The 21,855-nt window shown below is 41.8% G+C and overlaps 1 protein-coding gene across 1 annotated transcript; it reads right to left on the bottom strand.

Annotated features, from left to right (window-relative positions):
* Positions 1-4,900: 4,900 nt before the first annotated feature.
* GPN1 (GPN-loop GTPase 1) lies at positions 4,901-21,768 on the bottom strand. Its single transcript, XM_081312744.1, has 15 exons — positions 21,750-21,768; positions 21,453-21,599; positions 21,249-21,342; positions 20,414-20,453; positions 20,073-20,139; positions 19,088-19,125; positions 17,923-18,001; positions 17,733-17,827; positions 14,985-15,030; positions 12,160-12,306; positions 11,511-11,593; positions 10,352-10,391; positions 9,328-9,421; positions 7,757-7,876; positions 4,901-5,297 (listed from the first exon to the last, which is right to left on the bottom strand). Exons 2-15 carry the CDS (start codon positions 21,549-21,551, stop codon positions 5,212-5,214), a joined length of 1,128 nt encoding a protein of 375 aa, XP_081168870.1. The 5' UTR covers positions 21,552-21,599; positions 21,750-21,768; the 3' UTR covers positions 4,901-5,211.
* Between the last annotated feature and the right edge of the window lie 87 nt (positions 21,769-21,855).

Below are 21,855 nucleotides of genomic sequence, written 5' to 3'. Positions count from 1 at the left end.
ATCTGAGAGGGGAAAAAATGGCTCTAAACTCTATGGTTTGAAATGAAAGCTTTTCATGAAGTACTGGTCCCTTGTCATATTTCTAGAGTTGCAGCATGCTGGAATCAATAATACCACAGGGGCAACACTACAAAAATCCCTCCCTCCCCGCATTTCTACTGTTTGTGTAAAATGCATGTGAGACAAAGATTGATTTGTCCAACAGGACTTGTCAGAAAGAACAAGGAGGAGAAGGGGGACACCCAAATTTTGAATATCAAAAATTATTTCTATCTAGATTTAGACACTGGTTTACAGACTGAATCAAGAGACTGCGGTTTCTAAAATCAAACATTCCTAGTCCAGGTGCCATTGTGGGAGAAGAATGATCATCCAGTTCCCCTTGAACAGACAGGTCAAAAGATTCAAAAGGAAGAATAAAACCGGTAGAAGAATCCCCATCATGACTGAAGCTTCATTTTTAAAGAAAACTTGTTTCGAACAGGAAATGAATCAAAAGGTACAATCTATGTGTCAATCTTATTTATGAACTGGAAAGCCCCATGTTTCTGTGGCATTTTAATCATTGTAGATAGTTATGTGGTTGATAAATTTATTATTTTTTCATTCCTGAGGGCAGTCAGAATTGAACACATATTTTGAATACATATTGTGAAGATATTTTAGCAGCTTTTTTAATATAATGAAAAGCCCCAATATTTCTGGCTTTTGCATTAGCAGTTTGATCGTACAGATGTTTGTTCTTATTCATAGCTCCTATCTGACATGGAGTAATCAGAAACACATAATGACCAAGAGTTTACACAAAACACACTAAACTAAATTGTGGGTTTGTGTTTCACTTTAACAAAACCCCACTACTTTCTTAGTGTATTGTATAAATCAGGTCATCTATTAAACTGTAGCAGGTCTATTTGGTTCAGGGCTAGCTATAAATTACTGTCAAATAAATATATAAATAAAGGCTATAGAGTGGAAATAACATGCTGTGTGAACACAACCATGTTGTTAAAACAGGAGTTGGGGCTTGCAGTGTTGTGTGAAACCACTCATGGTTCAGAAATATTCAATACCGCTTTTGCAAAAAATCAATCTTATCTTTGGAGGTGGGGTGATTCGTTTGCTTTTTTTTTCTTTTCTTTTTTTTGTAGAATGTTAACAACCCTGTGAGATTGTCTGGTAGCCATAATGTATCACAATGCCCCAAAATACGTTTGACATTCCCGCTCCACCCCTTCCCTCCCCGAAAGGATTTTGAGCAAGAAACGACCTGAAATAAGAGGAGAGATCCTAATGGAGGGATGGCGGGCTAAGGGGCTCGAAGCTGAAGCTAGGATCCGATGTGAGGCCTCTGGATGGTGAGATGGAAACAGCAAGTGCCCTTTTGGGAGGGATGCTAAAGCTCGAAGGGACCGCCTTGCGCTGCAACTGTGGACTGTGCTGGGGATCGCCTCTGCTCCCCCTCCCCCCGCACCTTATTTTCCTTGCTCTCGGCAAGTCCCGACCCAGAAGGATGGGGGGGGTGACGGGGGGCGGCGGCCAGGAGGTTTTCTGTCTGAGGAGCCCCTGCACCGGGCGGACAAGGAGTCGGGGAAGGAATTGGAGACGCAGCCTGGCCTTGCTGGGATGCAGCAGAGGTAGGGCTCGTTGCAGAAGCTTCCAGTCCCATCCCAGCACTCTTACAGCTCGTCTCCCTCAGGAACCATCTCTGGTCTCCAGCTCAGGAAAGCCCTAGCCGGGCGACCGGCAGCCGGATAACCGCGCCCCACGCTTCTATTTCGGAGACGGGAGAGAGGCCGTCAGCCCAGTGGAGACAGCAAAGAGAGGGGTCCTTGCCTCGGGGCCCAGACAAATACTCCCACCAGGTTACTCAGGTGGAAAGTCACCCCGTTACTCAGACTCGGGAAGGTCTCTAGGCTGCAGGGGCGAGAAACGGTCCTCTGGGCTGCTGGCCTCCTGGTCCTTTGGGTTTTGCTCCTCTCTCTTTAGGGTCTCCAGGAGTTCCCCTTGCTGAGGTAGGAGGCAGTCAACAGTATAGCTCTTAAGGCTTACCTTCTCCACATCAGCATCTCCTCAGTGGCTCTAAACCGCAGTGTGGTCCAGAGGGAACGTTTCTGGATCACAAGGAGGTAGACTACAGGAGACAAGTGGCACTACTGAGAGCCAGCTGTTCTTCTGTCATCTGCAAAGTCATCTGGATCCCCACTTCTCCCAGGAACAAGCAGAGTCTCAAGATGAGGGTGAAGGTTCGTTTTCCCGAGCTTGTGGATTGGTTTCCGAATGTTTTTTACCAAGCTAGGTAGGGTTTTCACTGGAGTTTAGGGAATGTCAGCTTTCTTCTGTTTGTAAGGGCTTCGTATGATCAGTAGCTCTTGTGAGAGGTCAGTTGTGAGTCATCGGTGGGAGCTTGTGATGGGTTTTGTGATGGGGAGGTTACATCAGGTGAGGGTCATAGGGAGGTGAAGTGATGTGGGGAGAGGCTTGCATGGGTTGGTTGAGGGTCAATGTTGTCTCTGGTTGGCTGTATGGGTTCATAGGCTGGTTGTAGGTCAGTGTGTCTGTTGAAGAAATTGCTTGTGGAATGCCAGGCTTTGATGAACTCCGCAGTGGTCGGGTAGCCAATGATTTTTGTGTTGTTCCAGTCAAACTGGTGCTGTTTGGTGTCGGTGTGGGTAGAGATTAAGGATTTGGGATTGTGGTGTTTGACTGCCAGCTGGTGTTCATGGATCCTGTTTAATTGACATGGTATTTGTCCCACACAGAATTGATCCCAATGCTTACAGTTGATTTTGTAGATTACAGTTTCTTTCGTCATTCTATATCTTGTCTTTGTTTCTGGATAATTCCTGGTGGGGTGTGGGTATGGGTTTGTGGGCTATTCCTATTCCTAGAGGTTGGAGAATTCTGGCTATCATTTCCAATACCCCTTTTGTGTCTGGTAGGGTTAGTTTTTGCGTGGTGGTTGGCTAGGTGGTATGTTGTGGTTTGGATGCTGTGTGTTGGAATACAAAGTTTTTGTGATAGCTGAGAAAGCCATCAAGCAGCTGTTTCTCTTCCACTTTTCTTAGTGTTGACGTGCTGCAGTGTGTCCTGACCCTTCTGAAGAGGGCCTGGACATAAGTTGTGTGCAGTGGGTAGTTGCTTGTGGAGCTAGAGACTCTAAAGAGGAGTGCTTGGCATCCAAAGAAGGTGGTCCTTCTCAGGGAAGCCTGCAGCAACAAACCTGAAACTGCTCTCCCCAAAATTTGTGCTGAGGGCAGGTAAGCAGCTTTTGTCCCCTCTGTTTCAACTAGCATGTTTAGGAATACTTAAACTACAGCCTTATTTTAATTTCCAGTGTGTATTTCACTGAGAAGTTACAAAGCTTTGCCACTGTTGTTCAGGAAGCACCACTGCAATAGGGACTCCCTCCACTTGCAAAAGGAGGGAGCAAGAGAAAAAGAAGCATTTTTTCCCTTCATCTAAGCAGCAAAGAGACCCTTTAGGAGACAACGTACATATGAAAAGACAGTAAGAAAAGGAACAATCTTGCAAAAAAAAATTAAGGCAAAAAAAGCTAAACAGGCATAAAATATATTTCACTAAATCTAATTTATATGGAGAGCTATCATTTAATATAGTGCTCTGTACCTTTCTCTTTGCAAATATTTATTACCAACTTAAGTGCCCTGCTTTATGAATTGCCTTTTCTACTTAAAACTTTTTGCCTGTTTTTGAAGATGTTATAAAACATCACCATTTTCTCAAACTTCTTCTCTATTTTGCTCTTACTTCATATATTTGCTCCATTCATTTTTGCCTAAATAATTGCATTGAATCTATATTCATTCAGCACAACTTAGTTCTGAGCCTATTTCTTTTGGCATTATCAATAGATTTAGATAGTCCATTCCCACTGCAATCCACTTTCCTTTGTATCAAACTCTCACTTCCATATTACAAAGGGGTAAAAGCCAGTGGTGAGATTCAAATATGTGAACAATTGTTTGTCTTTGTGGATGCCGCTTCCGAAAGTCCGTTCTGGGCCTGGGCAACAAAAAATAAGCTACTGGTTCTGCTGAACTGGTACAAACTGGCTGAATCCCACCACTGGTAGAAGCACACTGATGTATACAGTACACCTCCCCCCCCCAGTAAATGTCATAACTCAAACCTAATATAGGCAGTAACAGTTCATTTCGTGACCTTTCAAAGTTACATCACTGAAAAATGTGGCTTATGACCGTTTTTCACTTAAGACCATTGCAGCATCTCCATGGTGACATGATCAAAATTTAGATGCTTGGCAACTGACTCATGACAGCTGCAGTGTCCCGGTGTCATGTGATCACCTTTTGTGACCTTCTGAGAAGCAGTGTCAATGGGGAAGCCAAATTCAGTTAACAACTGTGTTACTAATTTAACAACTACGATTCACTTAATAACCGTGGAAAGGTCATAAAATGGGGAAAATTCACATAACTGTCTTGCTTAGCAACAAAAATTTGGGACTCCGCTGTGGTCATAAGTCAAGGACTACCCGTAGACACTCCGGTCTTTCCTGTGAAGAGATAACACACACCCCTCCATCCTCCTTTTAACAGAATCCAGCAGAAGTATTTCATGTTTGCATTCACAGTAGTTTTTGGAAGAACTCTGCATCTCCATGTGCATGGATGAGGATCTACAGGCACCCATATGACCAGCAGTAATTTTCCAGCAATTTTGTGTTGTTGTTTTTTTTTTAGGTGAAGGCATCCTCAAAATGCTTAGCAAAATGACCCCTCATCTCATGTCATGTTCTTTATGTCTCTGAACTCCCATGCCAGTTGTGCCTTCTCTTATTCCAGCATATACAGGTGGGAGAAAAGTAAAGTGCCAATCATTAAGCTAGAAGAAAAGGTCAGCCACTAAGACGATGTATCAGAATAGATATTTGCTAATAATTTACAAAACAGAAACATACATTATAGGTAAAATTCACAACAGAGACAAGATCTCTCAGTCATATTCTTTTGCCAACATGCGATTATGTGTCATCTGTGAAAATGACCATCCGGTTCTGGCAAACTGCTTCAGTCTCCCACTGAAAAAAGCTGCCACAGAAGGAACTCAGTAGCCTTGAGTCGAGGGGAGCAGAACGGCTGCCACAGATGGCCAAGAGTGGGCCTGTTTCACAGCTCTGTGTTCTTCAGCTACTGCGTCCAGCCATGCAACGGTCCTTGTTCTCTTCTACTGGTTGTTTCTGGTCGAATAGTGCAGCTTGGCTTCTTGCAAGAAGTTTTGGAAGGCAGGTTCTTCACGGCTTTCCTCTGTCACTATAGTAGAATAAATGAAGAGGTGTGTTAAGAAAGTGAGTCTCACTAATGCCTCAGGACCCAAAATGCCCTAGTACAAGGGCCGGCAACCCAAAACAGTGAAAGAGCCACTCGGAACCAGTTCCCTCAGAAAAGAAAAAACTTGGAGCCGCAAAGAAGGGTGCGCATGCACGCGCATGCGCAAAACAACAGGCTCCAACTCTTCCCCCCAGGAAACAAGAGGTTCACGGACCGGTTTTCACGCTGCCTTCCAGCTGCTGCCACTACTGCTGCAAACTGGAAAGGGCGATTCGTAGCTTCGGAAGCCCCCTAAGCAGGAAAGCGTGTCCCGATGAAGCCTTTTCCTACCAGGCTTTGCTGCAAAACCCCACATCGTCCAGGGCCCCCGTGATCGCCCAACAAGTGACCCAACAGTTAGCACACCTTTCTCGGCCTGCAAAACGCCACAAGCGCAGCAAACACCCTCTCCGAAGGGAACCAGGAACCCTTCCGCTCCCTAAACCCAACGATTGGCGAATGGCGTCGGCTGGTCTTCTCGCTCCCTTCCCTCCCTCCCTCCCTCTGCCGCCTGCCATTCCCGTGTCACCTTTACTCCTCGCCTTTACCTTTGCTAAGCCTGCCCATGACAAGTTTGAAGAGGGTGCGGGCAAATTTCACGAGGCCGCGCTTGCACCACTTCCCACACCAGCTCATGGCTCCCGAGGAGGAAGGGCCTGGCTTCTCTTCTGCTAGCTAGCCCGAAAAGTCCTCGCCAACTTCGAGAGCACAAAACTCCCAACTGAAGCCGGGTGGGGGGAAAGGGAGGTGGCCCTTTCGCTGCCACTTCCCCGGACGCCGGGCTTCCCGTGCGAAGCTTGCAGCCTTGGGAGGCACCTGCGCGGCAGCGGCGGCGAGTCTCCCTGGCGATGGGCGCTGGGTCACGGCGCCGTTTTCAGCCCGGGCGCCATTTTCAGCCCGGGCGCCACCAGCCGCCTGAGCGCCCTGCCCCTCCCCCCAGGGCCTCCAAACCGCTGCCACCGGTTTGGAGATCATGTTTGACGAAGGCGGAAACTCTGCAAACAGGAGGGTTGAGGAGGGTTGAGGTTTGGAGAGCTGCTCGTTTGGAGATCTGCTGCCACCGTCAAACATGGACGAAGGCGGAAGCTCTGCAAATGGGATGGTTGCCGTTGCCCTGTTTGGAGAGTTGCTGCCTTCGTCCGCATTTGAAAGAAACGCGGAAGGGAGCAGCTCTCCAGACGGGGCGCCGGAGGTTTGGAGCTCCTCTACCCATTTGGAGATCTGCCGGCTTTGTCCATGTTTGAGGAAGCCAGCAGCCCTGCAAAAGGGGAGGAGGAGGTTTGGAGAGCTGTGCGTGCAACTCTCCAAACCGCCGCCGGCCGTTTGGAGATCTGCTGGCTTCCTCAAACATGGACGAAGCCGGCAGCCTTGGAAACGGGGCGGAGGAGGTTTGGAGAGCTGCGCGCGCAACTCTCCAAACCGCCGCCGGCCGTTTGGAGATCTGCTGGCTTCCTCAAACATGGACGAAGCCGGCAGCCTTGGAAACGGGGCGGAGGAGGTTTGGAGAGCTGCGCGCGCAGCTCTCCAAACTGCTGTTGCCCAGTTTGGAGAGCTGCTGCCTTCGTTTGCATTTCTTTTGGCCCCGAAAGGCATCAGCTCTCCAAACCTTCGCCGCCCCATTCTCTCAATGGGACTTTTTTGCAGAATGGCAGAGGAGGCCTGGGAGCCGCATGAGACGGCTTAAAGAGCCGCATGCGGCTCCGGAGCCGCGGGTTTGCCGACCCGTGCCCTAGTAGAAACCAGCATCACCATAATCCTTTGTTGAATTGTACAATGAATATAAAACTCTCTCTCTCTCTCTCTGTGTGTGTGTGTGTGTGTGTGTGTGTGTGTGTGTGTGTGTGCGCGTGTGTATTGCATTTCTATGCAACCCATCTCTCTAATACAGTAACTCTGGGCAGCTTACAATATAATAAAAGATAAAAAGGGCACAAAAAAAAACCAATTAAAAAGTTACAAATTAAAAACCAAGATGATGAGCAGCCTGGGCAGAGAATTGTCTCTATCCCATCAGCCACCCGCAATGTAGTGGGTCCCTCTCTGGCCCCCGGCCAAGCGGTAGAGCCAAGTTTTTAGGCTCTTTTGAAAGGCTAGGAGTTTGGAGGTGGATCTCACCTGTGACAGAATATTCCAGAGAGCAGGGACCACAGCAGAAAAGGCTCTTCAGCTGGACTCCACCAGCCAAACCTTTTGGCCAATGGGATCCAAAGTAGGCCCTTTTTACCAAAACAAGCGGGGCAACCCCAGATACCCTGGACCCGTGCCATAAGGGGCTTTAAAGATAATGACTTTATTGTTAGGAATTCTATGTAAGGCAACTGATGGGAAAATGCTGCCACCCTCCCACTTAGCTTGTCTCTTGCAATTTTTAATTCCTCCTATTTCTTCAGAGCTTTAATTACCTTTATGATCAATGTCATCAGTATCACTGTCTTGGGCCTCTTCTTCCTCCTCTTCTGGATCCAAAGTTCCTCGTGTCAAAATCAGTTCTGATGGGCCTAATGAAGATTCTGCCACTGAACCTTTGGACCAAAATCAAACCAAAAAGCAATTTTTGGATTTCTTTCTGTACAGGAGGATGAACACCTTGTCCAGGAGTTCCACGCCAGGTCTCAAACTCTACAAGGTCAGAAGAGGGTGTGTGTACGTGATGCCTAAATGAGGGCTCTGGGCAGCTTTAGAAATTTAGCAAGGCAGCAACAATAGTTGCTTAGTCCTATCACTATAACATAATACCTTGCCAGATGAAGTGCCATATCCCTTAGGTAAATGCCTTAAGTAAGCCAGTGTATACAGATCCCATCAGCAGCCCTTCCTTTTCTTCTGTTCTTCTCTGTGAAACCCAACTATACCCCTCAAATATTTAATGGAGCAGATAAAAGGGACACGGTGGCTCAGTGGGTTAGGACGCTGAGCTTGTCGATCAGGTCGGCAGTTTGGCAGGTCGAATCCCGAGTGCTGCATAACAGAGTGAGCGCCTGTTACTCGTCCCAACGTCTGACAACCTAGCAGTTTGAAAGCACGTAAAAAATGCAAGTAGAAAAATAGGGACCACTATGGTGGGAAGGTAACAGCGTTCCGTGCGCCTTTGGCGTCTAGTCATGCCGGCCACATGACCATGGAGACGTCCTCGGACAAGCGCTGGCTCTTCGGCTTTGAAATGGAGATGAACACCGGCCCCTAGAGTTGGAAACGACTAGCACGCATGTGCGGGGGAACCTTTACCTTTAATGATAATGATAATGATAACTTTATCGTCACTTTGAATGTACACCAATCGGCATACATCAAAATGAAATTTCATTGCATTATGAACCTGAACAAACTTCTAAATATTGCTTGATGGCTTGTTAGCTTATTTATCAATCAAAGTTATATAGTTGCCCATCTCGCCAAAAGTGATTCTGAACAGCACAACAAAATAAATGTAAAAAATTACAGACATAAGAATCCATGCTAATAAATATAATAAAAAAATAAGATACAAACCCTAGGTGATGAGAGGGACAAAAATGCCTACCACAACATTTGAGCCATGTCAGCAAGTGTCCTGTACCTTGGGAGCCCCAGGCCTGATAACATAATGAGCTCTTGAGGCCTATCAGAAGGGATGGAACTAATCTAATTTTGAGGGAAGGATGTTCCATAAGGCAGCCACCATGGCAGAGATGTAGTGGGATCCTAGCTAATGGGACCCACAACATGCCCTCTCTGCTAGATCTGCTAGGGGGGGAGGGGGGGCTGATATAACCAGGTAGAGGCAGTCCTTCAGAAAGCCTGATCCCATGCCATGAAAAGTTAAAAGCGGCATCTTGAATTGGACCTGGAAGCAAACTGGCAGCCAATGCAGCTGATATAGTAATGGTGTAACATGCTGTTTTAGAAGTGCACATAACTGCCCATACCACTGTATTCTGTACCGGCTGAAGCTTACAAATACTTTGCAGGGACGTCTCTGTAGTTTCTCATGTACCTGAAACTGCTGGGCTGTTCTCCATAGCCACAGGCCCCATATCTCTCCGCAAATTTTTCAACTGTTCTTCCTGCTGCTGCTTCTGAGCTGTTTCCTGTAAATGAAGAGAGAGTATTTCAATAACGTATGTTTTTTTCCCTGTGTGTTTGTATCTCAATTTGCTCTCACATTGGAACTTATTTTTCATACTTAGCTAATTAGGTTTAATAAATCCATGTTAAACGAACTGTGCTTTAAAATGTTTAGAGCCAGCCATCATGGTTTATTTAGCATGTCATGAATAAGTAAGTAATGTGTTACCAGTATCTTTTTATTATTCATAGAAAAGACTTCTAGATTCTTCCATAATTGTACATTAACCTTCATCACTGCTTTGAATTCATTTAACAATGGAAAAAGAAAGGCTCTTGGGCCTATACCAGGGGTAGGCTACCCTGGCTCTTTTATGACTCGTGGACTTCAACTCCTAGAATTCCTGAGCCAGCTATGCCAGCTATGCTGGCTCAGGAATTCTGGGAGTTGAAGTCCACGAGTCATAAAAGATCCAAGGTTGCCTACCCCTGGCTTATACCCTCAGGGATTTTGATCTCTTCACCATAGCCCTAGGATTTCCTGCTTGATTTCCTTTTCCCACACTTCTTTTATCAGCTTATAGGTGAATTAGTATTTACATCTGAAGAAATACCTTTTAGAACTCCAATTTCAGATATGAACAACCAGACCCATCTAGAGTTCAAACTAGCTACTAATGATTCTCTGCCTATCATACAGAATCTCCCCAGACTGGCAGCTTTTGTCTGGGAAAGACCAGGCAAAGCTCAAAGGTATTTGGAGGGAGGATCAAACCTCTTATGTTTATATAGGAAATCCAAGTTAATTCCCTGCTTCAGCTCTCCTTCCGCCTGGGGCGGTTGCTCTCCAACATCCAGCAAACAACACAGCAACAAGTATTCAGACACAATTGGGGGTGGGAGGGGCTTATAGCAATACAGCCCAGAGCAACAAAGTATATTCATGCACTTACCAATTTCTTTCTTAGGCGCTCATATTCTGGTCGATATTCTCTGGAAGAAGAAAAAAGGGGGCTTCATGTATTTACTCCTGAGCACTACTGACATGTATCCTAACGGACAACAATTTAGTTACTTGTTAAACTTATATGCCACCCATCTTGCCTGGTGGCAACTCCAGACAGCTTACAATCTATTAGAAACCATTTCATATAATAAAGTTCTTCTCACACGGTCAGCAGTACTGAACGGACATCACCGTTACAAGTAATCAGTGTGCGTACTCACCATTTTATTTACTGCTATAGAAAGAGAGGAAATTCTTCCTATAAGCCTAATATCTGCACCAAGAATGAAGTACCAGGTGGTGCTCCAAGAAAACCCATTGACTTTACAATGCATCAAAATATCTGATATGGAATTGCTTAACAGTTGAGGTGTCTAATACAAACAGAAAATAATTGATTTCTGAAGGGTGTTGTGAAATCTAGTGTATCCATAGGGTACAAATAAACCTAATTGGAAGCATTATTTGCCTAAACTCTCATTTTATTTTTGCGCCTTTGAGCCAGTATGACTTCTGGTGACTGCCTGGACTAGTCCCTGCAGTTTTCTTGGCAAGGGTTTTTGGAAATGGTTTGCCATTGCCTCCTTACTATGGCTGACAAAGTTTGACTGGCCTAAGGTCGTCCAGATGCCTCTGTGCTTAAGATAGAACTAGAACTCCACCGTCTCCCAGTTTCTAGCCTGGTGCCTTACTCAATATACCAAACTGGCTCTCTCTAGTTTCTAGGCAACCTCAAATTCAGTTAAGGTTGGCTGAGTGCAAATTCTCATTTACACTTTGATTCAGGTGACCTGAGGGCACAGATAATCTCTCAAGTGGCTTCAATGGTTTTCGGAGACTGCTAATGATCCTTCCATTTCTCTCCCCCCACCCAATTCTGTCAAAGCTAATACTTCCATCCCCTCCACCATCCTGCCAGAACCAATGAAGCTTCTTGGATGAGAAGTGAAATGTCTTCAAAGAAAAACAAGAAAATCCAGTTGCCTTTTAAAAAAGTATCTTAGAAACTCAAATTCAGTAAGTCCCAAAATTCAGTTATCCCTAAAGATAAAGCACAGCGTACCAGGTTGCCCTTGCTATAGTCCTTCCTTTCCTGAAGAACTCACCTTTCATATTCATCAACAGCTTTGGACAAATGTTCAAAAAATTCATCCATCCCTGTTCCTTGAACAGCAGAAACACCCACAACCTGCAAGAGAAAGTTACTGATAAACTGGATGCCTTTAGAAATGTGGGTTTAAATGAATAAATGTCTTGCTTGAGACTTAACTTCAACCTATCTCTTCCCATTCAGCACCAAAAACTGCATTACTCAATAACTGTCAATGCTGCAAACATTGACATGTTTTTGCACTGACAATGTAAGAGGCAGCCTTTTGCTTTAATTGTTTGGCTTTGAATAACTAAAGCGTGGGAGGAATTCAACCCAGATGTTTTGAGAAGATAAGAGCTGCTTTAAAAGGGAAATGAAACTTCGTGTGCTAAACTAATTGGTGAATGTGATTTATGACGTGTAATTAAGGGAGGGAGATTCTGTATGATATGATGGGTTAAGGGGAGGAGAATTCAGATTCTGGCATCCATCCATGAGTGCCGATGCTCCGTTCTCATTATTATAGACTTTTTGGGAATAAACAATCATGCAGTGTTCTTTGATCTGTCTCATTAATCGGAACCATGACATCAACATTTTTAACAAACCCACCTACATACATAACATATGGCACCGTTTGCAGTACAAAAGAGAGCACCCACCTGAAGTGAGTTGTAAAACTCATCTAAGACAAGACTCATAGAGCGAGTTAAATTACTGGCATAGCTGGTTTCCTGAGTGAGGGCATCTTGAAAAGCTTCAAAGTCCTGCATCCATTCAAGTGCAAAACTATGGTCAATGATGTCTGTCTGAGTTGAAAAATAAAAATAAGGTGTACATTTAAGGAAAATATAGTAACAGCTTCTGCCAAAGAAGTCTTGCCAGAATCTTAGCCATTATACTTTGTTAGCTACTGGCCCAGGAATGAGGACCAATGGTCTCCTAATAATTGCTGGTTCTCTAGAAGTGGTAGGGAAAACAGACTGACTGCTCTTCATTTCATTTGCACAGAAAAGCCATGGTAAGAAATTAAAGACTACAGTATTATCAAAACCCAATAGGCCATCTATGAACTATTGTGATCAATTCAAAACTTCATCTTTCAAGAAGGAAACAAACAAACTGAAGCCTGTTCTGAGGAGCATAAAGAAGATACTTGGAAGTCTCAAAGTTCACTTTTGCAAATAATGGTAAAAAGATAAGGTTATTCATCACGATCAGGAGAAGCAAAATTAAACCACCGGAAGAGTTGACATTGGAAAATTTATTCTCTGTGCTCCAAAGGACAGCATTTAAGATTAATGGTTGAGAATCTCAGCAGATTTTAATGAAATATTAAGACAGTGACTCAGCAAGCTTTCAGGACCCTAGTCATATCTGAACCTGGGTTTTTCAGATTCTTGATCATTTTAGTATCATTCTCAACCCTTTTTCAGATCTTCAATATTCCTTGTGAGATGGATTGATTGAGTACAGCATTTCAAATTTTAATTTATTAATTAAATTCATTGGCTGCCCATCTTACCACAGGGTAACTCTGGGCGGTTTACAATATTAAAAGGATAAAATTATATAAAATCTATACACAATAAAAACAAAATAGTATAAAAATACAAATACTCAACCCTAACTAAAAGATGGGGAGGGAGAAAGTAGGACGAGCGGGGGGGGAGGGAGATGATTCTCTAAATTTAATCTGTCAACCACTCCCCAATGTGAAGTCCCCCTCCCCCGCTGGGGCCCCAAGCCAACTGGCAGAGCCAGCTCTTTAAGCTCTTGTGTCAGGACTGAAGCTCATTCCAGGAGAGCAAGATGTTCCAAAGGGCAGGAGCAATGGGAGAGAAGGCCCCACTCCTAGACCCTGCAGGAATACCCTGGCCGATGGGGACCGCAGAAAGCCTTCTCTGCCAGGACGGGTGTGGCGGGTCAATCCCACTGGGATGAGACGGTCCCTCAAATGTGTTTACAGCAACAGTTATCTAACACAGGGCTTTTCAACTTTTTCACCCATTGTACCACTTTTAGGATATGGCAACATCTGAGTACCACCAGTCGCCTAGCAAGGTGTCAAAAACTTGATGACCCCCCCCAAAAAAAGGAAAAAAGTGATGAAGTACAGGTAATCCTCGACTTACAACAGTTCGCTTTGTGACTATTCGAAGTTACAATGGCACTGAAAAAAAGTGCCCCGCAAGCCACAGCCAAGCAAAACACCTGCCTGCCCGCCTGGCGGTGCTCTTCCTCCTGTCTGAGGTTTTCATTGTTGTGAGCATTTCTGTTGAGGATTGGCAGTGGGGGTGTGGTGTTTCATTTTTATTCCCCCCATCTGCTGGGTGGTTGCAGCAGGTTTTGGTCACTTCACATGACCCTGGGACACTGTCACCATCATAAATATGAATCAGTTGCCAAGCATCTGAATGTAAATCACAAGACCCTGGAGATGCTGTAACATTCCAGCTGATCGTTGCTTCTTCTGGGCTCAGCAGAAGTGCCAGGATCTGTGCTGAGCTCCAGCTGGAGACTGGCGCTGATCCTGTTGCTTCCGCTGAGCCCTGACAGCCCTGCAGCTCCAGCTGTCTCTCCCTCAGGCTTGTGTGGTGCTGCCACCAGTTCAGCTCATTCCCCTCCCCTGCTACCACTTTTCTAGGATGGTCGCGTACCACCTGCCAGGTGCCAATGTACCACAGGTGGTACCCGTACCACTGGTTGAAAAGCCCTGATCTAACAACATTGTGCTATTGATAGTTTAAATTCTCTGTCCCTCCTCAAACGTTGGAACCTGGCCTTTTCGCAGCATTTATACATTGCTGACATTTCATAAAGATATCTAAAACAATCTCAAGGTGACTGTCCTGATTACTCAACATCAATGAGATTCCAATGATATAATCCGTTAAGATTACTTTGCCCTACGTCTCATTTTGTATTTACTGACACTGACGTGTTTGCCACTTAATGACCACTGTGTATTTTTTCTTCAAAACCGTTTTCTTTTTCTTGGGAGATAATGGAAAACATGAGTAACCACAACAACAATAGGTAATACCCTAAATATAAGTTGGATATCACAACTTACCTTACATTTTTGTTGTTTCTTTTAAGAGAAATGTCACAGCAAGTGACAGCATCTTAACTGAACTTAACTGATCTCAAAAAAGTTAAATAGGACTAAGTCTGGTTAATATTTCAATGGGAGACAAACCTGGGAATCCCACAGCTGCATTTAAAATGGGAAGTGAAATTTCTCTCTCTCTCCCGCCCCCCCCCCAAATTCTGGAACAAGGCAATAGCACATCTATTAAACTGCTAAAATTATATAGACATCTCCACATCCTCATCAGGCGTTGAATTTGAATAGATAGCCTTCACTTTTTTTAAAAAAAAGAGAAACAAGAAGGTATGGTAGAAAGACAGTGTTGGTTTAATATTAAGAGATAATCTCATTAACATCTAGCATGTAATATGGACTCTGGAACACCCCACTCACCTTGTTCATGACCACTATAAATGGGAGCTTTGTTTTGTATAGGATGCTGGAAAAAAAGAGTGGATGATCAGAGATAAAAAGGTGACCCAGATATGAAAAGAATACAGCTGGAAGGGACCTTTGAGGTCTTCTAGTCCAGCCTCCTGCTCGAGTAATACGAAACAGTTTGTTGTTTTAATATTTTTACTGAAAAAGAACTTTATACAAAATTCAAAACTACAGAAACATAAGCAAAACAGGAAAAATGATATGAAATAAAAAGGTTATAGACAGCAAAAGACAAAGGAAAGATATCTAAGGAAGTAACTGCAATACAGCCATAATGATTGCCATCTCCAAATTATATACCGCAATATCCTTCCTCTCATAAACAATCCTTTTTAATCAGTTAATCCCCAAATCATCATTTTTGTCCATTTACAGCAAAAAGTTTATAAAGGGTTTCCAGTCTTTTACAAAATTGTTGTTCCCTCCTTAATCAAAGGCATGCAATTGTTAACATTCCACAATTCTGCCTTTTAATCCTTGAGACTAGAGAATGGTGGTTGTAGTATCTGGCAAACTAATGGTAACTAGTTATGTGCCCTGAAGGTAGATGATACAGTAACTTTGATGAACTTCATAAGTTTTCATCTTGGTAAATCCTAGCCAAATGAATACTGCTTTTGGTTTCATGTGTATGGCACAAATTAAAAAATGGCAGATGAACTAACAATTGAAGTTGCTAATCAGAACACAGGAATTTGCTCAATACACAATGGCTTTCACTAAAGCATCACTTGGGAGAATTATTAATATTTTAAAGATAACAAATTGCGCTATAATACTCCACTGCATTCTGTTCTAAAGTATATACCCTAAAAAAATTTTTTGATGGAATTATAAAACTATATAACAAAAATAACTTTTTGATTGAAAGAAAAACTGAAAAAAGAAATAACTGCTGACATCTAGTGGAGACTCAAGAGAATAGAACACTAACAAGGACTCAGAAATTGGCAGAATGCCTAGAAACAAAGAAAAAGTTGTTCCTTTGAATTGCAAATAACCTTGAAGACAGCTGGGAACAAAGGAAGAGCCAGATATAAGATTAAAAAGTGTTTGAAAGAAAAACAAAACAAAACAAAAACACCTGCACTGTTGCTTAAATCTAAGAACTGTTTATGGAAAAGAAAAACCTTGGCTTTTTGGCTAATCCTTTAGAGGAGAATTTGTAGGAAGGATTTAAAGTGGCTTAACCTACTGAACTGTAATTTTGACTGACTGATAAATTGACTTTTGAATTAAAACATTGACGAAAGATTATTTGAAGGGGGGAGACAACATGGATATCACATACGTATCAAAAAATGACAGAATGCCACATTCAATATTTTCTCCTGAAGGACGTAGCCTGGAAAATCAAGGGCCTCCAGAAGCAATGCTTCCAAGCTAAATACTTTCCAGGAGGAAATATATGTAATGTTAGGACAAATACAAATGACAATAGACTCAAACCATGAAGAAATCTGAAACAACTTTGATGATTTAAATAAGCATATTTCCAATCTAAATTTACAATTAAAAAACACCCAGGAAATAACAACAAAGGCACAAATAAATTAGATGGCAGACAACAAATTAGAACAGTATGATCAAATTGATGAAACAACAGAGGAAAAGAATTACAATTTGACACAAACAGGAAAAAATCTTTAAGGTTCTGATACAACAAGAAAAATGGAATTATCAGGAGAACCATCAAAGTTTGGGAGACAGAAAGTATTTATCTTACTTATTTCATCTTTTGTATTCCCAACATCATTTGTAAAAATACAGGAACTGCTGGGTAAGCGGATTACATCAACTTGGAAAATTACTCGGCAAAAGAAGAAGACAGAGACAGATACAAGGGATTTGACTCCCCCTACCAGATGGACTATTACGTGAATAAACATTTGTTTGAATATGGCTAAAAGAACAAAGAATTTTGAACACAAAGGGGCCTTATAACAAAAAGGATAAGAGACTTAAGTAATATAGTATGTTTTATAATATATGAAATGTTAAAAATAGTAGCTTGATGCAACTTTTATTAATATATAAATGAAATATAAACTGATTAAAAAGGATGTTATATCTAGATATTATAAGATAGATAAATAGTATTTTTTATAATGCATGATATAAAATAATGGGAGGATGTACCTAAATGGGAAAATTTGGATAGTTAGATGACTAATATGAAGAAATTATGACTGATAAGAATTGGATTGAATATAAGGAAATTTAAGCGAACAAAAATTATAAAAATAGGATGTATGCTGAACTAGTGAGATGATTGTTATGAGAATAATATAAGCTAAAAAAAAGCAATATATATATAATTATTTGTATAAATATAAAAATGCCTATATCTAATCATTTATATATTGAAAATATTAAGAATTATATTTTGGCTAAGGTTGAAGGAGAATACAAACGCGAGAAGGGAAGATCAAAGAAATGTATCATTAATTTATTAATTATGGAATTATCAAATTTAATTATTGATTGTTAATTAATTATTATTGTCCTTTTTTCTTGTTAAAATATAAACCAAGACAACACGCTGTACACCAGGCACTGGAGCTTGTTATAGTTAAAAACTAATAAAATATCTATATAAAAAGAAAGTCTGGGGGGAACAAGAATTGCATTAGAATTTTTTTTAAAAACCAGACCTTTATCCACACAAAAAAAGAGGAATTGTGGAAAAGTGCTTCCTACCTGCAGGCATATAGCATGTTAGACATGAAGGTGATAGGATTAGTGCTGCGAGATGTGTCCATCACATAAACCACCACCGATGGAAAACAGGAAGCCTAAACAGATATAGCGGGATTACTGTTTACAAAGCATAGAATGTTTTCCCCATCCTTAATTAACTCCTAACATCAGATAAGTAGAAGTCACTAACCAGGGCTTCTGTGATGATAGTACCAGAGGCAGACCAAGTAAACACTTCAATCTGCCCAGGTGTATCTATTAAGACATACCTGCAAGAGAAAAAAATGCTTTCATACACTCAGAATATACAGAAGACATTTTATTAGAGATTGCACACACTGGAGCTAAACAGTAGTATGTACTTTGTCCATTGCTGTCTCAGAAATTCTAGCAAGAGCTACTACCCACAGAGACAAGAGACAAGTTCAGGTTTAATTATTTTTTCGTTTCAAAACAAAGGATGAATTTGTGAACCATTTTCCTTATCAAATCAATGTAAATGAACATTTTAGTCCAAGACCACAGTTTTAGGAGAGATGGCGTAATTAGTTGCTCAAAGGAATATTTCTAAAATATTTCATATGTCACTCCCACCCTCTTTAAATCTTTTTTTATTCATTTAGGAATTGAGGACAGGAAGGCCTGGAGGAATGTTGTCCATGGGGTCACGATGGGTTGGACACAACTTCGCAGCTAACAACAGGAATTGAGAGGACTCTGAGCACTCATTTCAAAATATTCCAAGTCACCAAAAAAATAACCAAACCACCAAACATTTACACCCATGTGTGGGGAAAAAAAGGTATGGGGGGGGGACTACTCTCAGTATTTTGTGACTGAACATAAAATAATTTTCATAATTTCAAATGTATCCATAGCTTTCCAAAAAAGCTGGAGAACCCCACCACTTGTTAAGTCATCATAACTGATGACTGGACAGCTTCTTTCCCAAAGAGGACTTGCCACATGCTTTCTAGTATATGAAACTCATTTTAAAATAATGTTGAACACCATTTTTAAAATCACCATCCCTTAGTTTTACAACCCTGGGTCCTTTTGATATATCTGAGCTTTTGACATGCTGGGTATTTGAGTATGTATTCTAATTTTAGACCCAGGATTTTGAGCAATATTACCTGATTATTTCCTCTAATTTATTTTTTTCATTTTATCATTTTGTGAGCTGCACAAGTTAAACAGCAAGATAATGTTAACAAGATCTATAAAGAACAAAGGTAACTTTTCCTATGTAAAGGCAGATCTGTTTAGGATAAGGAGTGCATGGATGATCCCTCTAAAAACAGGAGCCTCGCGGTAGCCACCCCCTCCCTCCCAATATCAAATTTATCACTCACTGGGATGCAGTCTGTCTTTTTTCAATGAACTTCATCACCTGATAACAATTAAAGAGAAAATATAGTTTGCATACAGGAATAAAACTGGAGTTTGCAAAAGAGCTACTAAAACAAGAGGTCCATAGTATAACAGAATTACTGTAGTGACATTCTTCAACTTTACAGTTATATTGGCACTTCTTCAAACTTTAGCATTGACTAGACAACTCACAATCCCTTGGGTCATCAGAGATATTTCCGTACCAGTTTCCTCTATATCTTCAATGTATTGGGATAGATTCAGAGATCTATCTGCTTGGAAATAGTTCATGCTGAACTGTGTAGAATAGTCAAACATCAGCATAGGAAATGTTTTATGACATAATATGTAATGACTTAATGTCTTATGACATTTTGTATTATAAAATGTTTTATAAAATTTTCCAAATTTCAATTCCATAGGAGTAATTGGTCCCAGATTTTGGACACATTATAAGTTAGCACATTTGAAGATATTGTTGTTCAAATGTTGTCCTATGAAGCACATTTTCATCCAGTTAAATGTTACGGGAACAAGAATTTTAGCAGTATATATATTGCTGGTGCAGTTGTTAGAATGCAGTTTTGCAGGCCAACTCTGCCCACAGCTAGGAGTTCAATCCCAATAGGGCTCAAGGTTGGCTCAGCGTTCCAAGACAGTAAAATGAAGACCCAGACTGTTGGTGGCAATATGCTGACCGCCTAGAGAGTACAATAAAACTCTATGGGGGCAGTATATATTATAAGTCTAAATGCTATTGCTATATTTTATTTTTTATTTTATTTTAATCCCATTTATATCCCGCCCTTCTCCGAAGACTCAGGGCGGCTTACAATTTAAGCACAAACCAATGTGCTTAGCAATATATATATGGCCCAGAATAATGAAATTTTCAGAAAAGAATATTCAGCAGCTTACCAATATGATATACTGCACACCAGCAAAATCAGTTAAGTAAGCACGTACCTGGTCAAATCTTGTAGCAAAGAGATTGAGGGACGTCACAATGCCACCATTTGGGCCCAGTGAATATCTGGAGCTAGGTCAGGAAAAGTTGAAAAAATCCAAATCACTGGGGTCAGAATATTCCCCAGAGCAATTCCACAAGAGATGAATAGGAAGCTATATTTCAATAACAAGCTGCAGAACATCATCACTCTTTCTTATTCAGAAAGTTTTATGCATCCAACAAAGTTTTGGATATAGAGTCAGACATGAATGGAACAGCATATACATCCAACAATATACACACAGATAAATAAAAAAACAATAATGGTACCATTTGGAAAAAAATAATGCAAGGATACTGCTTCATGACTTCTTTGTAATTCACTGTGTCCCGAATATCTAAAAAAAAGGAAAATTATACAAAGCCTGATTCAAAACAAAGTTAAAAGAAATGTATCTTATTGTTGGTTTACTGTTCTCTTTGAATATATCGAATAGAACATGATTTACCTTTAAATATAACACCACCACCCCCAATTTTTCCTTTCTCAATACTTGTTCCATCATCTTAAACGCAGCTCTAATATTCCCCTAAGGCTCTCTATCAGGTAATCATGGAAATTGTAATCCAAACACACAAGATTTCCAATCCATCCTATGGAACTTTCAGCAAAGATTTTAAATATTGGACTATAGACTAATGTATTCATGTCTAATCAAGTCTAGTCATCCATTCATATTAATGTGGTCCAATTCAACTTAAATCAATTCCTTAAAACAAAATAAAATCTACCATTTATTCCTTTGTTCTATACAGAATGAGACTGCAAATAGCGAGCCGCTCCAATTATACTTGGCAATCATAAAGAGAGCTATTCACCTTCTCACATCTTACAGCAACTCCATTCAGTTGGCGGCGGTAAAGGTACCTGGAATAGCATCTGAATGCTATTCAATGGCACCTACAACTAGGGGAAGGTGAAATAGCATCCATGCCCATATGGGTGGCCATGGTTAAACGTGTGGCAGCTTACACCCACTGTGCAGTTGCTTGGTTATCTGCAGTCCTTAATTCTACTCTAAACTAAAGGTTTACATATTTGTGCTTTATAGCAAAACTAATTAATACTCTCATATTTTTCTGAAAGGCAAAAATGTTGGCGAAGCATGTTGACGACCACCCTATGTACTCACCGATATTGGCCTGGAAAGGCAGCTCGTAAACTGCGGGGTCCAGATTGATGACATACGGAGGAGAATTCTTACTATGCAGGTAGGCAATAAGTCTCTATGGAAAACAAACTGTAGGTCAGCTCAGATGAAGCGAGCAGGGGAACCAAGCAGCCCTCTTAGGGCTTCTTTCCCCCGGGCCAATCCCTTTTCCCGCTCCGCCCGCACCTGCACCAGCGCCGTCTTGCCAGAGCCAGCCATTCCCAGAACCAGGACGCATATCGGGGCTCCGGATGGAGAACTTGCTGCCCCACCGGCAGCTGCCATTTTGCCGCCGTTTCATCCGCTTTCTTTGACTTCCGGGGCTTTCCTTTGCTTAAAAAAATGGAAAGGAAACCAAGCTTTTGACCATAGAGATACGAAATAAATAATAATGAGAAGTTGGAAAAAAGAAGAACGGCTCCATAACATTGGTGGGCTGGAGAAGCCATGGGAACTATTCGAATAGTTTTCCTCTCCACTGACCAGGTTTCTCCTCTAGCAAAATTAGGCTGCCGAACAATACCGCTATATTGTTCTGCTCCTCCGTATCGTCCCTTAGAGAATATTTTTCAAAAAGGCCACCTTGACA

Source organism: Vipera berus (genome assembly GCF_964194415.1).
Source record: "Vipera berus genome assembly, chromosome: 1".
In the NCBI taxonomy this organism is placed as follows: Eukaryota; Metazoa; Chordata; class Lepidosauria; order Squamata; family Viperidae; genus Vipera; species Vipera berus.
The sequence above is the reverse complement of the archived record's forward strand: the minus strand, read 5'-3'. Positions and strand labels throughout refer to the sequence as shown.